Source organism: Orycteropus afer, unplaced genomic scaffold, assembly GCF_000298275.1.
Source record: "Orycteropus afer afer isolate SDZICR_OR568_19922 unplaced genomic scaffold, OryAfe1.0 scaffold00136, whole genome shotgun sequence".
In the NCBI taxonomy this organism is placed as follows: Eukaryota; Metazoa; Chordata; class Mammalia; order Tubulidentata; family Orycteropodidae; genus Orycteropus; species Orycteropus afer.
This window is the reverse complement of record NW_006921723.1, coordinates 3653070-3670479: the sequence shown is the minus strand read 5'-3', so window position 1 is coordinate 3670479 and position 17410 is coordinate 3653070. Positions and strand designations below refer to the sequence as shown.

Here is a 17410-nt window from a genome sequence, read left to right as displayed (position 1 = left end):
TCACTGCTGGGTTCTTCCCCGGCGGGTGCGGAGGGGGCCGGTGGCACGAGCCTGGCCTCGGGCCACCTCACCCATCTCCTGGCGGATGTCAGCCAGTGCCACGGCTGGAGACTCTAGCAGCCGCTGGAAGAGGCTGGGCCGGCCAGTGGGTGGTTCATGACACTGGAAGGTGACGGCAGTGCCGGCGTCGGCCTTCATCTCCCGTGAGAAGCCGTCAGAGGAGCCATCAAAGCAGCGGCCGATGGCAATCTCCTTGGCCAGTCGTGGGCTCTGGTCAGTGACCGTGTAGACACCGTAGTTGTGGCCCAGGGGGTCCAGCGGGGCCAGCATGGTAAAGGCAGTGGGGTCATCTGCTGGTGCAGGCGGCGGGTGCCTGGCCAGGTAGTCTTCCAGCAGCGTGTTGATGGCTGTGCGGCGGCAGCTACCCTGCGGTGTGATGGTCACCAGCGTCCTGTCCGCCTGCTGCTGGTCGAACAACATTCCACTGCACTTGAATTCCACACAGGCGGCAGATGTGCCAGCTCGCTGGGGGTCACGGACACTGCGGGCATCCCGCAGCCCATAGAGCTGGCCCTGTGTGCGTGGATGGCTGCCCCCAGCACTGTGGGCACGTACCATGTACTCCTGGGGGCCCTGGATGCGCACCTTGAGGAAGCAGGCCCGGAATTCCTGTGGGTTGGGCCACCAGGACAGGAAGTCGCCGGTCCAGGAGGCAGGCACACCCTCACGAAAGGGCACCACGTTGTACTCATACCTGTCGGCCTCCACACGAGCGAAGCGGAAGTGGCTGTCAGTCACAGGGGCCTCCTGACATTCACGCAGGCTGCGCCACGGGTACACGGGCCCACGGGCCTCAGTGGGGTTGCCAGCCCTGGGCTTGGCCAGGTTGATGCGGAAGCCGTTTCGCTTGAGGGCAGGGTCCTCGTGGTCTGTGCGCCTATAGCCCAGCCTGTCCAGGTAGGGCTGGGTGACACCCACATCGGCCGGGAGTGGGCGGGGCCGGGAGGGCGCTGGCTCCAGCTCCTCACCCCCCAGGGTGGCAGTGACAAGGGCAGTATAGGCATCAGGCTGGTCTTCGTCACAGAAGGCAGGGAGGCAGGCACCATTGGGACCGGTGACGGCACTATCAAAGCGGCCCCAGGCACGGGGATTGGCAGAGAAGCCAGGCGCAGGTTCCAGGTTGACCAGCGTGACGACAGCACCCTCCACCTGCTCGCTGGGTGTGAACTTGTCATTGGCGTAGACACGCACCTTCACAAAGCAGCGGCGGCGCTCGGGCACGTCAAGGTTGAACAGGCGCCGCTCCCGAATCTCCACGTTACCCACCAGGAAGACCCGCTCCTCTCGGCGGACCCGGGGACCAGTGGGTGCCTCGGGCCAGAACCTGCTCTCCTCCTCCCACAGGCCCGTGCCGGGGTCCAGTGACCACAGCCTGAGTGCCTCTGCGTGGCCAGGCATCTGGATTTGCCCGGCAGCCACACGCACAGTCAGAGGCCCTGCCTGTAGCTGCTCCCCAGAGCTGGCAGCACGAAGGTCCACGGAGAACATGCCATATGTGCGCAGCAACGCCAGCTCCCCATCTTGGTCCAGAAAGCGCAGGTCACTGGGAGCAGCAGCAGCAGAGGCCAGATTGCGGGGATCCACGAAGGTTACCCGGGCTTCCACGGCACCCTCATAGGGCCGGCCATCGGCAAAGCGGAATGACCCCGGAGGCAGGACCAGCTCACCCACGGGGGCCTCATCCCCCAGCTCACCAAGTGGGATTCTGTTGCTCTGAGTAGTGTCCAAGACGACTGGGACTTGCTTCCGAATGGCCTTGACCTCATGGTACACACCAGTGCCCCGTGGGTCAAAGGGCAGAACCCTGATGGCATCCACGAACTCACCGCTGGGATCCAGGAAGGTCAGCACCAGGCGATCCAGGGATGGTGGCACCTCGATGGTGAAGTCACCCTGGTAGGAGGTGAAGCCGATAGGCTCACGGCCCAGCAGGATGCGGGCAAAGCGAAGGGGCTCCCCCGAGTCGGCAGCGACCACGCGGCCTCGGACCAGGCCACGCAGAGGCAGGCACTTTTGGCAGCCACACTCGGCCACCACCTTCACTGGGAGGACATAGCCAGAGCAGTGGACCTCCTGGCTCTGCAAATGCCGCACAGAGCAGCAGCGGGTGCTAGTGTCCTCACACCGGGGGCTGGAGCTCACGGGGCCGGGGCAGTGCACATCGGGGCACCGGCCCACGTCCAGGTAAGCAGGGCTGCCGTCTGGCTGACCACAGTCATCTGGGAGCTTGATCAGGTGCTCTAGGGGCTGGGGGTCGCAGGCTGACTGGCCTGGGGCTAAGGGCAAGAGAAGACAAGGACTTTGTCTGGCATCAACTCATGACTCAGGGGTCAAGGTCAGCCCAGGGTTAGAATAGCACCCAGGTAAGGACTAGGATCAGGGACTTAGCCCAGGGTTGGTGCTCAGAGGGGCCTAGGATCAGGACTCAGGAAGCCCAAAGCTCAGTCTAGGGTCGGAGTCAGCCTGGGGTTGGGGTGCTCACCCAACACCGTGAGCCAGGCGGCAGCTGAACGGACGGTGCCTGCATCATTCCAGGCCTTGCAGTGGTAGGTACCCGCTTGGTCTGGATGCAGGCCCCGCAGCTCCAGTTGGGCCCCATACCTGAGCTCTCTCCTGTCCAGCAGGGTCCCGTTGTGGAACCTGGGTGGCAGGTGGGCAACAGGTGAGGTCCTGGTGCAGAGGAGAGGCTGTATCCACCCCCACCCCAAAGGCCAGGGTTTCCACAGTGGTCTCCCCAGGGCCACTGGGAGAGCAGGAGTGAGGTCAGTGTCTTCACACAAAAAAGGGGCTTGGCCTCCATTCTCACCACCTGGCAAAACCTCCCACTTTCCAGATGGGAATCCACATCTGCAGCCACTTCTGGAAGGTCTCTGAGGACCAAGTGTCACAGGGAGTCTAAGCCAATCCCAAGGCCACACAAAGACCCTCGGCCATAGGGTGGGCCTCACCAGAAGTATTTCTTGGGTGTGGGGGTGCCTGCAGCTTTGCAGCAGAAGGTCACATTCTGGCCTGCTTCTCGTACTCGGGACTCGGGGTGCTTCATCAGATAGGGCTTCTCTGAGGGGGTAGGATGCAGAGGTCAGGACTCTGTCCTCCTAGGCCCCCTGTCCTCAACCCCATCCTCCTCTCACCTTTCCCAGTGACTAAGTGACATCTGATCCCCTCCCCAGGGACTTCACTGGCAGCTCTCCCTCAAGTGCTGTGTCACCTCAGATTTCCTCCTCACTCCCTCAGCACTGCCCACCACCCCTTATCCCGAAGTACTTACCCAACTATTTTTTTTTAATTTTTATATATTTTTTTTATTACTATGATTTGGGTGAAAGTTTATAGAGCAAATTCACTTTCCATACATTTCACATACACTTTGTCTCATGACAGTGACTACAATTTACCCCAATGCAACAGCTTCCCTCCCACCTCCTTCCTATAGTCACCTCTTCCCTGTGTCCATCCCTCCATGCACTCCTGCCCCCAGAGCTGTCTCCCTGTGCATAAGCAGCCCTTCTTTCTCCTATGATGTTCTCTCCAAGGAGTGTATCTACCTTAAGTGAATGTTCAACTCATATGCCTATCTTTTGTTTGGCTGAAAGCCACAGGTGTGGGTTCAATTCCAGACCTGAAGGGCAGCTAGGGGCCATAGTCTCAGTGGTTCCACCAGGCTCTATCAGACCAGCAAACCTGGTTCCCACCTTTTTTTTCTCTCCAAATGATTTTGAGTTTTGTTCCACATTGTTCTCCCTCTCTATCCAGGATCTCTTACATAGATCTCCCTCTGAGTGGTTGACAGTGGTAGCCACAAAGTACTTACCCAACTTCTTAAGGACAAGAGTGACCACAGCTGAGTTGGAGCCATTGGCCTGGGCCTGGGCCATGCCTGCAGAGAATCCATCTACCTGGGCACTAATGTTGGCCTGGCTGCTGGCACAGATGCCGGGCACCCGGAAGGTTCCGTGGGCATCACTGGTAGCCACAGTGCCTGGTTGGCCTCTCAGGAAGACCCTGGCTCCCGGTAGTGGTCGCCCAGATGGGGTGACCACAGTGCCCAGGAGGACGTGGTCAGGGCACCCACAGGTGTCAGGGTTGCACCCTGGGGGAACACAAGGAACAGCAGGGCAGAGGGGCCCAGGGATGAGATTGTCCCCTCAGTCAGTCACTCATGAAACATGCCCAGATACCCCTTGTGTCCTTTCAAAGCAGCTCCTAGTGTGAGTGGGTGACAGTCTGAGTGGTCAGGGATTGGTTATTGGAGGGACCTGAGGTCCAGAGAGAGCTTAAGAGAGGAAGGACCTAGAAGGGTGAAGAAGCCCCCTCCATTGTGTTAAAAATCATCCAGGCAGGGGCTGGGGGCCCAGCTAGGGGCCCAGTCTTGGCCTTAGAACATCTCTCCCCTCTCAATCCCGCGGTTTCTCCATAAAATGGAAAATTCCACTGGAAACTTCAGGGCAGAGGCACCAAGAGGGCAGAGCCAGGCAGGGATGGGGTGGGGACCCCACCACACCATTGGCCACTGGGCTCTCCCACCCCAACACGGCACCACAGGCCCAGAGCCACCAGACCATGTTTATGGAGCACAGGCCGGGCGGAATTTCCACTCGTCTCCCCGCCAGCCGGTGCCTGCCAGGGTGTGAGCGTGTGTCTGCGTGGGCGTGGGGCCCAGCAGGACTGCACACGCTACGAGTGCGTGCACCCAGAGAGTGTGGACCCAACTCCTGGGTATGTGTCCAGGCAGAAACCCCCATGAAACATCGCATGCCCGGTCGTGCACAGGGAGAAATGTGCCCTCCAATATGCCCGTGCCTGCACACCACCCCAGCTCCCAAAATGTTACAACCCACCGCGTAAATGTGCACATGGCCCAGTGCTCCTGAGGACCAGGGGGGAAGGAGGGGCCGGTCTCTGAGGGTCTCCAGTGCTCGGGTCCTCAAGGCTCCGCCCCTTCGAAGCCCCACACCCAACTCCCCAGCCCTCTCAACTCCGCCCCTAACCCGGTCCGCCCCACCCCCAACAGGCCCCACTCCTCCTATTCAGGCTCCTCTCCCAACCCTCCCCTCGGTGTCGGGTAACCCTATTCCCCTCTCCAGACCCCACCTCTCTCCAAGGCCCCGCCCCTCCTACCTGGGCACCGAGGCCGCACGCACTTCTGCGCCTCCAGCGGACGCCCGGGACACGTGTCCTCAGCCGGGCAGCTGCGACGACGCGAGCGACGACCTGGCCCACAGCTCCCGGAGCAGGGACCCCAGGGGCCCCACGCGCCCCACACTGCCTCTGCAGGGAGGAAGTGGAGGTGATTCAGGCGGCCACCAGCCCGCAGACTGCGGTTCCTGGAACCCGGTACAAAGCCCGGACAGGAGGACCTGCGCCCCGCCCCCTTCAGTGCACCCGCAGATGCCCAAGTCGAAGGTGCGCTGCAGGGACTGCCCTGCCTGCCTGACCCCAGATCAGCTCTCCGAGGTTGGGCTTGCTGTGCCCCCCACGACCCGCACATATGGGGTTCAACAAACGCCCCCACAGGCCCGAGCGGGTAACGAGGGGCCAGTGAGGGCGGCGGGAGGCAGCAGCGCTCCAGGTGGGACCCAAGGGGTCCAGCCTACCCCGCCCCTTCCGGTCGCCCACCCGGCCCGGCTCTTCCCACTCGACCCTCTCAGGCTCCGTCCTCTCCCAAGCCACACACACCCAAATCAGGTTCTGCCCTGTCAACCACACCCACCCTGGTCCCGCCCTCACCAAGGGGGCAGCGGAAGCGCACGTGGTAGTTGGAGCAGCGGCGGCCGCGCGGTTGCTCCCGGTTGAGGCACCAGAAGCCGCGCGTGGGGTTCAAGTGCACACGCTCGCCGACAGTGGCGGGCAGTGCCCAGTCTGTGGTGCGCGCCTCCAGCGCCAGCGGCTGCGAGCACACGCGCGTTGGCCCGTAGTAGAATCGGATAGCCGCCAGGCTCTCGAAGTCGCCGTCACCACCCGGGTGGTCTACGTTGAACCATGACGTCCACTCGCTGGCCTCTGCAGGCAGAGCACGCGCTGGGACTAGGGTCCGACCTAGCAGACCCTAGATCGGGTGGCACTCCACCTGCTCACCCCCATCTGTGTGACAAGCCCTTACCTGCTGTCTGATCCCCCACCCTTAGCACCGGCTTGCCCAGCCCACCCAAGACCTTTACCAGAACACAGAGCCCTCAGGGCAGAAGTAACTGTAATGGCCTCTTGCTACAGTAGCTGTTTCTACTGGGATGTTGGCTGACCTACCACACCCCTCAGCCTGCTCCCACCCTCAGGAGAGTCTCTAGGGTGTGAGGACCTATAAAGGCAGTAGGGGAGAGGAGTCAGAGACCAGCCATGGCTCCCCATGAATGCTGGACCTTGCTCACTGCCCAGCTGCACCCACCCAGGCAGCAAGCTCCCTTTTCAAGGAGCCTGGGATGCTCGGGGGCAGGAGGGGCTGCTTGCTTCCGGGTCAGCCCCAGTTTCTGCTTCATCACCCCCCATGGATTGCTCACCCCTTTCCCTGCCTCAAGATCAGTCAGTAGACCAGGGATCCAGGTCCCAGAACACCACCTCCCATCACAACCTGAGTAAGTTGTTACCACACCCCCCATCCCTCCATCCCACCCTGCCCCCAATTTCCTTCTTGACAAACAGCCTTACTTAGTCGTCTTGGGGCACCACTTACAGCGTCTACAACATCCAGGGGTCAAGAATGGCTCCAGGCCCTTCACCACATTGTGTCCCTTCCTAAAAAGATGACCCTCTCCCCCAAGCTCACCTAACAGAGCCAGACTCACCCTGGTGACTCACCTTCCCAGTTCTCCAGGGCTGGGGAGGGCTGGCCAGGGGGTGGTGACCATCTGTGGAGCCCCCATGCAGTCCCCGTGGGCCCCTCAGTGAGGAAGGCACCTGTAGGAGGACAGCAATGGGAGGGAGGAAAGGAGGGAGGGAGGCAGCACCTCTCAGGCAGGGCACTGTTGGGATCATTCCCATTTTACAACAGAGAAAGCCATGGCTCTGAGAAGCCAGAACCCACTGGCTGGCCCCAGGGGACTACTGCACTCACTTCTCCAAGGAGCCTTCTTGTCACTCCTCTCAGCCCCTTCCCTCCCTCTGACCCAGCCCTGAACCCGTGGACTGGGGGCAACTATCTGACTCTGGCCCCAGAGAGTTTCTGCCCTTGGTAGTTGGACCTCTTTGAGTTCAGTCTGGCAGTCTCCACTCACAAGCTGGACCGCATGGACCCTTTTTCTGTTTGGCCGGCAGAAGTCCCTCCTGCGTCTACCCTTCACACCCACCATCGCTCCACTTGAGGCCCCAGCTGGCCGCAGAAAATCCTTCCTCAAGTTTAGCCTGGCCACCCCGAGCTCAAGCTACCCAGGATGGCCCTGGGGCAGGGACCTTGATGCAGTGACCTCAGACAAGTCCCTTCTTCTCGAAACCTCGGTCTCCCAGTCTGAGAAGTGGGCCGTCCCCCACCCCAATGAACACCCAGGAGAAGGGTGCAGGAACGGGGAGTGGATTTTGTGGGAGGGGGCGGCTCTGGACCCTTCTTTCCAGGGCCTGGGACCCGGGGGAATCAGGGCTCAAATGCTGGGGCTGCGCTGTCCCAGGAATCGGGAGGACCGTTCCCTCTCTTCGCGGAGGGCTGGGAGAGGACGAAGCCCTGGTCCACAACGGTCGGTGCCCACCACGGTCGGTCCCCCGACTCTGTAGCCCCGTCGCTTCCGGCCCAGGGGTGGGAAGCACGGGAACCTCGCTCCGGGGGTGGGGTGCACTCAGGCCCGGCCGCCAGGCATTCCGCGCCTGGGAGGCTGGGCTGGGGGCGCCTCACCTCGGGCCCCTGCCAGGTGCACCGCGGCGACGCAGAGGCAGAGCAGTGGCGGGAGTGGCGCCATGGCCGGGTCGCAGCGTCTGAGGAAGTATCCCGGCTCCGCGGCGCGCTAGGTCCAGTCCCCCAGGGTCTGGGGCTGCTCCGGGCTGATGGGGGCGGGACGCGACCGCAGGCCCCGCCCCGCCCAGGCCCCGCCCCTGACTTTGGGTGATTTCGGCCGCGCGCCTAACCTCTCTGGGTAGCCCCCCTCGGTGCCTGCGGCTGTGCCACCGCCCCCAGGCTGGACTGCAGCTCCCTTTCACCCATTTGGCCAAGGGAAAGTCCCTGCCGGAGTCCACCCTCCATTCCTCCACTTGGGACCCTAAGCTGCAGGCGCGAAGTCTTTTTTGGAACTAGCCTGGCTGCTCCGGCTCCAGTTGCCCAAATCTTCCCACTTTAGACAGTTTTTTAGACTGGCTGAAAGTCCCCCATCGAGTCTATCTCCATCGATGTTACGCCACCCCAAGCAGTCTGGAAGTCCCACCCTGAGTCTACCTTCCATTCTTCTGGCTAGTTTTCTAGGAGACCAGCAGGAAGTCCTTCCCCAAGCTGACACCACCTTCACCTACCTACGGCTGCGGAGGTGGGGGCAGGGCGGGGGGTAGTGACTGCAGGCGGCCCCTCCTCTACCTGGGACCGCAGGGGACCAGTGGGAAGTCCCTCCCCGAGTTTGCCCCCTCCCCCCCTGCAGCGCACTGGGCGCACAAAAGAGGAGGAGTCGAGGTGGCGGGGTATCTGTTTATTGGCGGGGGTCCAAGCCACGGGGCGGGTGCCGGTCACAGCGCCACGACACAGTCGGTGCCCGTGTACCCTGGCAGGCGCAGAGCGAACTTGCGGCGCACGTCGTCGGGCACGAACCGGCCGGCCACGAAGTGATGGCGCCCGGAGAAGCGGCCGGCGCAACGCTTGGGCGCCGCGAGCGACACCAGCACGTCGGGCCGCAGCCCGTCCTCAGCGTCGCTGCCCGTCTCTGCGTCCCAGCCTGAGGGATGGGGGGAGTCGGGAACTGGCAGGGTCGGCTTCCTGCTCTCCGGTGCCAGACAGGGGGCCTCCCCACCCCCACAGGGAGCGCTGCCCTCAGACAAGGGCTCCAAGTCCCGCTCCCGTCCGACCTGCCGCACGCCCCCTCTTCCCCGCCCCTACCCCCGCTCCCGCTCTTTCCCATTTCCCTCCCCATCTGATCCAGTCTCTGCCCACAGACCACATCATTTTTACCTCTGCTATTTCCAGGTCACACAGGTCCCTCTGGCTCTGACCTGGCCTGTGTCACCAAACTTCCCTCTCCATTGGCCCTGAGCCCCTTCCCCACCCAGATTTCTCAGGCACACTCCATTTCCCCCCCACCCCCTGCTCTGACCAGCCCCCACAGCCCACCTGAAGGACAGACCTCCATCCTCTGTCCAGTCTCCCCTATCAGACCTGTCTTCTTGCCCCAAGTTCTTCACCGGACATGCCCCCCTCCCCTATCCCACTGAAGCCCCCCTTCCCCCTCTGAATAAAGACTCCTCCTCCTAACCTGAGCGCCTTGCCTAAGCCCTCAAACTAGCTCCTGCTTCCCCGGGGCTTGGCAGGACCTGCCGTCCTTTTTCAAGAATCCCAGCCTCGGCCCCCTCTGCGGAAGTCTCCACCATCCTTCTGGGCCCTGTCTTCTCTCCTGACCCTGTCCTGGGCCTGGACCTCTAACTAGAAGCCCCTGGCTCCTCCCCCTGACTTTAATTCTCCCTTTCTTGACCCTAGTCTTCACCCGCAGACCAGAAAGCCCACACCTCACCCTCAAACGCGGGTTGCCACCTCCCCCAGCAGCCTTCTGCTCTGTGGCACCCTGATGGGATGGCCCTAGGGTCCCTTGAGCTGGGTGCTATCCCCCAATTCCAGCCACCCCCGCAGAGGGTCCGGCTGGCTGGTAGCTGTTTGTTCCGTCTGCCAGTCACCTAATGGCTCCAGCAGGCATGGGGCGGCGGCCAGGGCGGGCGCGGCGTTTGCTGAGTGAGCTCACGTCTGCCTGGGCGACTGGGCTGGGGTGGGCACTGGGCATGCAGGGCCGCGTGGGGGGGGGGGCAGCCCAGGTCACTGGGGTGTCGGCCTTGGTCTTCCCCATCCACAAGATGAGTGTGACCCTCCGGCCTCAGCTAGTGCATTTTCCATCCATGCTGGGGAAACCAAGGCTCAGAGTGGGTGTCACCAGGAGACAAGGTGTGAGGGCCCCCACCCATGCTCCCCAGGCCCAAAGTGCCCCCCCATCCAGCCCATCCTGCGTGCCTGAAGGGATGTCCAAGCTCACGAGGGGAATGGACAACAGCTTGAGTGTAGCCAGTGCTCGGGTACAGGGGCCCCCGACCTTGCCCGGCTCTGCGCCGGGGCCCAGGACAGCGTCCACCACCAGTCTATACGCATCATTGATGAGCTGGACCTGGAAGGGCAGGCATGGTCAGGGGGCAACCCCCAGGCACAGTCTCCACCTCTGTCCCCAGTCACCCCCCCAGTCGCCCACTCAGGGCTGACCTCCACAGGCAGGTATGACAGGAAGGGGATGTCCATCTTCTCGCACTGGGTGGTCAGGTCCCGGTGCAGGGGGTCCATGGAGCGTGTGGGGTAGAAGATGGTCGGCTCATACTCCTGAGTGGGCAAGAGGAGGTCAGTGTCGGACCTCTTAGACCCTAAACTTATGCACCTGGAAGCAGACCCCACCCATGGCAAATGGTGGGCACATTCTGGAACCTGTCCAAGCCTCCACATCCCCATTTTGGACACTATCAACAGGAGGAAGCAATTTCTGCAAGGACCAGGTGGGGGTGACGCTGAGGGTCCTGGCTACTCACAAAAACCCGCAGGTGCCGGGCACAGACCAGCCCCACCGCCCCATTCTGCTCTGGGCCGCACACGACCAGCACCGTCCTCTGCTTCCGGGAGAGAGCCGCCAAGGGGAAGACCTGGGGAGGGGGCAAGCAGAGGCAAAGACCCAGTGCTCGAAACACTCCTTGCTTGGGATGGGGAAACTGAGGCCCAGGACAGGGTGGCGGGGAGACAAGGTGCTTGGGCCTGAAGGCAGTAGGATAGGATAGAAGGGAGGCATTCTGGGAAAGGTCTCAGTTTCTCTGTGGAAGACGCAGAACCCTTGTCTCAGGCTCTGCCAAGTCCAAGTAGGAAAACATGCCTCCTGCCTTCCGCCCAGTCCAGGAGTGTGGTTTGTTTATCCTCTGCCTGGGTTGCAGACTTTCTTCCACCACAATGACTCCCCCTCTTCACCACTATTTCCAGGCCTTGCCCCTCCCACAGGTCGTGAAGTCGGGGCAGTGGGGGGGGGTGCTTTCCAGCCTGGCAATGCTCTGGCTCCTCTCTCCGCGTCTCTCTCTGACTTTGTGGGTGCATCTCTGTACTGCAGAAATTAAAGGCACTGGTGTTCCAGGTGCCCCGGCCCTGCTCCGACTATGCAGCCTTGGGCCCCTCTTCCCTCCTAGCCTTGGTTTTTCTTCTAACAGATGGAATAACAAGAGCCTGGCAAGCACATGGGGCAGACAGACGTGGGCATCCCATCTCCCCAGTCCTGGGTGGTTCTATGGGGACCCAGCTGTACTCTAACCTTAAACTACACAGACGGCAACTCACTTCCCTTTTAAGTCTCCTCCCGAAGGTCTCAAAAGTCTCGGTGTGGCCCTGACTTGCCCTAACCATGCCTGTGACCCTGGCCAGGCCCCCAGCCCCAAACCGCTGACTGCATCGGGAGATGCAGAACTTTCAGTGGAAAATCTGAACAGAGCCCCAACCAGCAGGCAAGGCTGTAACACCGGGAGGTGCTTCCCAACTCAGCTATGGGCCCTATTCCACAACATTTATGTTTATTAACTGTACTGTTAATTACCCTTCTTTAGATGAGAGAAGTGAGGCACAGAATGGTGTGGCCACGTGGCAGAAAGGTCCATGGTGTGTCGTCATTGCTCCCTCTCTAGCATCACCTCAGGAGGAGCTCTGGTGGCATAATGCCTAAGGCATTTGACTGGTAACCAGAAGGCTGGCGGTTCAAACCCACCAGCCACTCCTTGGAAGGAAAGTTGGACAATCTACTTCCGTAGTGATACCGCCTTGGAAACCCAAGGAGGGGTCGCTATGAGTCAGGTTTGACTCGACAGCAGTGAGTTTGGTTTTTGGTTTCAGCATCGCCTCTCTGGCACCACCCAGGGTCAGATGCGCCTGGGTTTGAATTGCGGCTGTTTCCATATCCCTGTGACCCTTGGCAGGTCCCGCTTCGCTTGAGGCACAGGGTTGTTTAGGGGTACTCAGACTGCAAGCAGCCGCCAGCATCTTCCATGGCCACGGTGCAGTCACATCTGTGAGAGGGGTCAGTGCCTGCATCTGAGGGCCTGGGTACGGTACTATGGCCGCTCAGCCTGTGTGTCTCTAGGGGTCCCTGCCTCTGCCTGACCTTCACTGATCCCCTGGGTCTTGAGTTCCTGCCTGGACTGGAGCAGCAATGACCCTTTCTGGGCCTCAGTTTCCTCATCTGAGTGAGGGGCCTGGCAGCGCCAAGCAGAAGGATCTCTTGGGTAGATCTTTTGGACAGTCCTGGCCATAGGGGCCATGCTGCTGGGCCCCAGGCCTGGTGGGTTGGTGGTCTGGCTGGGGTCAGGATTGGGGATCGGGGTCAGGCAGGGTACCTTGGTCACAGCCACGGCACTAGCATGGCCACACAACTCCACCAGCTGCTGCCGCCCAAATCGATAATCCTCAAGCAGCTCCCGCTCCAGCGCAGCCGCCTCTGCTGTACTGGGGACAGAAATGAGCCAGAGATGTTTAGAGACACAGAGAAATGGAGAGACAAGAGACAGAGACTCAGTGTTCCACAAGTGTTTCAGGCCAGGCCTTGACTCTTCTCCTGGCCATACCACCGCCTGCCAGTACAGTCTTTGAATCAGGGGCTCTCCCTCAATTTCCCAATCAGACAGGCTGACAATTGAATGCTAGCCTGGCAAGCGGTGGGAGGTTTGTGCCAACGTCTGAGGCGCGGGTGCCCCCTGGTGGCCACATTCTCTCATGGCAGCCAATGGTTCTGTTGCCCTAAAGCGGAGGCCCCGTGCCCCCCCCCACTCCCGTCCCAGTCCCTGGGACAAGACGACCCTGAAAATGGGATGGAGTATGAAGAGTGTTGACAGACGCCATGGAGGAGCTGCAAAGAGTGGGAACTGTTGAGTAAACGCCAGGGCGCTGGAGGGCTGGGGCTAGAGGTACCCGAGGGAGTTGGGTATTGAAGGATGCAGAGGAGTTGGACAACTTGCTCAGGAAGGTGGATGTGGGACATGCAGCTATGAGATCCTATAATGCTCCCCTCTTCTGGGTAGTGATAAAATTAAAATATTTGAGGCCAGAAAGACCAGGTTCAAGTTGAAGTTCTGCTACCAAATCGCTGAGAGACTTGGAACATCTCCACATCTCTGAGTCTTGCTTCCTCCTTTGCAGGCCCCACAGAAGGAAATCCAAGGTTCCTTGTCCAGAAACGATTCAGAACGTCAAGACAACAGAACATTAAACTACGCATGAGGCCCTTCTAGGCTCAGGGGGTAAGCTGGCCTTTCCTGAGGGGGCTTCCGAGGGGCCTGGGCTTGGTGGCTGGAGACAAGAAGAGCTGGCACTGAGTGAAGACGCTGTTCACACGGATCAGGGCAGGGACAGCTGGGCAGGATCAAAGCCTGATGGCAACTTTTCTCAGGCTAGGAGCACAGAGAGCTGGAGATTTTCCTGCAGAACAGTACCCGAGCCCAGCTCAGTGGACACTGGGGTGGGGGTGGTGATGATGATAATGATAATAATGGTCAGACCCAGAAGAGTTGGGAGAACAACTGCCAGCTCAGAGCAGCCAGATGGCTTGCCCAGGGTCCCAGAGAAAGCAGGTGGGGAAGCCAGGACTTCCACCACGGTCTCTATAGCTGCAAGGAGTGAGCTTCTGGTGTCTGAGGGTTAAGAAGCCAAGCCAGGCCTACAAATGGCACAGGTTTGGCAGAATGAAGCCTGAGGTTCCTTCTTTGGAGATGACAACCTTCGGGCCAACTTTGCAGCAGGATCTGGGCCAGAACGGTGGGAGAAGTGGTGGTCAGGCACAATGTGGCAAGGAGGAGTCGGGAGGCCACCTGCAGAAGGCGGCCGGGAGCACTGTACTCAGGTGGTAAGAACAGCGAGGGCAAAGGCCTATGGTGGGAATAAGCCTGACATATTCACGGAGCAGAAAGGAGGGTAATGTGGTTGAAGCAGAATGACAAGGGGACAGGGCAGACAGGACCTCAAACTTAGGGGGTTCATACAAATGGAGGAAATAGGGCTCGAGGCAGGGAAGTCGCATGCCCTGGGTTGCTCCAGCAAGCAGAGCTGGATTTAAACCTGTTCCTGTCTGTGACTGCTGTAGGATGGGGACAAAGGACCAGGAGGGAAAAAAGAGCTCACAGTGGTGCCAGACAAAGAGTGCTGACTTGACAGGCTGGTGTAGGTGAAAGGTCAGCTCCCAGTAAAGGACTGAGAAGGTGCCTTTGAGATGAAGAATCAGGTGGGCAGAGAATATATTTCACTCCCACAGCTTCCATCTTCTGACAGCTCTAGCTGCTGCCCTCGAATGAAGGTGGGGAGAGGAAGAGGAGGGTGGAGAGGTTCATCTGTACCTCCTTTCCCCCTCCCTCCTGACCGCTTTGTTCTACAGCTTTGGTCACTGGCAGCCACTTAGAACACAATCTTCCGGCATAACTGGTCATTAGAGTGATAATGGGGACCGAGTGGGGAGAGGCAAGTCTTGGCTAGGAGCCAGGGCTGGAGGGCGGCAGTAACAGCTCCAGGACAAGAAGGAGAATTAGGGACACGGAAGGAGCAGGGACAAGGAAGGTCAGACCCATTCTGCTGTTGAATTTTGATTTTTCTTGGGGGTGGGGCTCAGTTATGAGGGTGAGAGGAGCTGTAAGGTCCTGGGATCTCCCCTCCCTCCTCAGCCTTAGAAGGGCCGAGTGAGCTGGTTCCAGAAGAAATTGAGCCTGACACCCCAGATGCTTCCAGGAGGGCCCCCAAAATAGGGACGGGCTCTCTTGGAGGCAAAGCCCTCAGGCCGTTCTGTCCATGTCAGACCCTTCCATGCACTCTGAGTCCCCACACCTCTGCCCACCAGTCCACCATCACGGCTCTGCCGGTGTCTACAGCAGTCTCCTGCTCCCCAAATGCCTTCTCAACATGAGCTGCAGGAGACTTTAAACACTTGAACACTGGATTCCATCAGCTCCTGCTCCAAGCCCTCCTAACGGCTCCCCAGTGCTCAGAGAATAAAATTCAAGCCCCTCATCATACCTACAAGTCCCCCATTATGTCACCCACCTCATCACCTCCACTTCTCCCTCGAGGTGTTCTGGCTCCCATACACTCTGTGGTGCCCTGCCAGTCCCCTCAGTTGGTTTGGAGGCCTCACACAACTAGCCCCCCTCCCCAGGCGAAGTCATTGCTCCTGGTACATTCACCTCCCCTGCCTAGTACTACCAGGGTCTCTAGCCTGAACTAGACATTGGCAAATCGTTGGATAATAAGGGCTGAGGGGACAGTGGGCAGAAGCAGTTGGACAAGGAGCCACATGTGGATTCTCATGACACAGGGATATATAGCAGGTGTTGGGGGACCTAGATTCCAGGCCAGGATCCCATAGCCTGGGGGCAAGGGCAGGGTAGCTGGGCCATCACTGCCCCTCCAAACTGTTTCTCTTCCAACAGCCAAGTCTCTGGGAAGCCTACATTTCCCCAGAGCAGCTTCACTCAAACCAGAAAAGGGTTAAACACCTGGTCACTCAGGTCTCCAGTGGGGTCCAAAGCCCAGCGTGGACCCCCTTGTTGCAATGGTTTAGATGCAGCATGAGGTGGGGACAAATTCATCAGCCCACTGGTAAGTGATCCCTTTGTCTAAACGCCGACCCAGCACTGGCTCCAGAGTGGCTTTCCTCCCCCAACTTGTTGCCCCCTCTGGACAAGGGAAGAGTAGCTCAGACCACCGAAGGTGGCAGCAGAGTCTGAGGAACTGGTCTGGAGCTCCAGAGTCCCTGGCAGGGACGGAAAGGGAGGGGGCACGGTTGGGCTGGGGGTGATGGGTAAGTCTCACGACCGATTACGCTATTTTATTCAAGAGGGGGCAGGCTTATCTTGGATAGTTTCCCTGGCAACAGCTTCTGAGGGCACTGGTAGGCCTGGTCTCTCTACCCAGGAATCATGTCTTGGGCTTCCAATCCCCTATTCCCCATTCCGGTCAATCTCCCTTCCTGGAGCCCCCTCCCTGGCTCACCTGAGGAAACGCCGCTCCTCGGGCGCCTCCAGGTCCGGGTCGACCGCGCTCATGGCCGAGTCAGTGCACCGAGCCATTTCTGCCGTCGCCGCGGCTGCCTTTTAAGCGCACCCCAGCGGCAGAGCTCCTTCTCTCCTCCCCCCCTCCCCGCCCACCCCGTGCCATCCGCCAACCAGAAGGCGCCGCGAAGGCGCTAAGCGCAGCCATTGGCCAGAGGGTGCAGGTGCTTAACCCTTTTCTGGCTTGAGCGAAGCTGCTTTGGGGAAATGTAGGCTTCCCAGAGACTGGTGGTTGTTGTTGTGTGCCGTCGAGTCGGCCCCGACTCATAGCGACCACTCCTTGGGTTTCCGAGGCAGTATCACTACGGAAGTAGGATTGCCCAACCTTCCTTCCGAGGAGTTAAGAGACTGGTAGAGAAACTGAATTTGGAGCGGCAGTGATGGCCCAGCTACCCCGCCCCTGCCCTCAGGCTACGGGATCCTGGCCTGGAATCTAGGATTCCCCAACCTCTACTATATACCCCTGTATCGTGAGAACCGAAAGCTAACTCCAGGAATCTTCCCCCCCCCCACCCCCAGGGGAGGGCGGGCAGGATCTCACGGGAGGTGGGAAGGACACTTGGACTGGGAGGTAATGGATGGAGGGAGGAAAATCCAGCAATAATTTGGAAGCTGGAGACCAGGCTGCTGGTGCAGTACATCAGCCCCAGGTGCCTGCCGCCCACAGCCCCTCCTCAGTCTGAGGCCACCCTTGCATGCACCCCCAGGTCTTGTCCCTGTGGTCCGGCCTGGTCTCCTGCCTGTAATACAGTGGTGCCTGGGTTCCGCCGCCCCTCCAGCCCCCTCTCCCTGGAATCTCCCCATCGGCCGTACAGAAACAGCAGGGGTTCAGCCCAGGTTTCCAGTGTTTATTCTCCTCCTGGGGTAGGTTGCAGCAGCTCCTACGTGTACCACATGAAGCCGTAGTTGGCGTTGACAAGCTCCTCATTTGTGCGCAGTCCATAGAGCTCACCCACCATGGGGGACACCCAGCGTGTCGTTTGGAACACAGACTCGCCCACCTGCAGGCACCAGGGTGTGGGTGGGCAGGCGGGCCAGGGGTACAGTCCCCCCTCCCACAGTTTGGGCAGGGCTGTCACCTCCCCCCCCCCCCCCCCCCCCCCCCCCCCCCCCCCCCTATGCCCTTACCCTCTTGCAGCCCTGGCCATTG

The 17410-nt window shown here is 60.2% G+C and overlaps 3 protein-coding genes across 3 annotated transcripts in view; all 3 read right to left on the bottom strand.

Annotated features, from left to right (window-relative positions):
- On the bottom strand, positions 1 to 7940 carry CILP2 (cartilage intermediate layer protein 2). The gene is made up of 8 exons (XM_007945388.1): positions 7877 to 7940; positions 6853 to 6951; positions 5788 to 6060; positions 5179 to 5328; positions 3872 to 4150; positions 3009 to 3117; positions 2543 to 2700; positions 1 to 2336 (listed from the first exon to the last, which is right to left on the bottom strand). Exons 1-8 carry the CDS (start codon positions 7938 to 7940, stop codon positions 1 to 3), a joined length of 3468 nt encoding a protein of 1155 aa, XP_007943579.1.
- Positions 7941 to 8691: 751 nt separating this feature from the next.
- YJEFN3 (YjeF N-terminal domain containing 3) lies at positions 8692 to 16278 on the bottom strand. Its single transcript, XM_007945490.2, has 6 exons — positions 16202 to 16278; positions 12568 to 12676; positions 10735 to 10845; positions 10418 to 10531; positions 10175 to 10325; positions 8692 to 8897 (listed from the first exon to the last, which is right to left on the bottom strand). Exons 1-6 carry the CDS (start codon positions 16276 to 16278, stop codon positions 8692 to 8694), a joined length of 768 nt encoding a protein of 255 aa, XP_007943681.1.
- An 863-nt stretch (positions 16279 to 17141) lies between these two features.
- Positions 17142 to 17410, bottom strand: part of NDUFA13 (NADH:ubiquinone oxidoreductase subunit A13) — a 9518-nt gene continuing 9249 nt past the window's right edge. The window contains exon 5 of the mRNA XM_007945387.2: positions 17142 to 17261. Within this exon, the coding sequence (XP_007943578.1) occupies positions 17142 to 17261 (120 nt within the window). The remainder of the gene's footprint in view (positions 17262 to 17410) is intronic.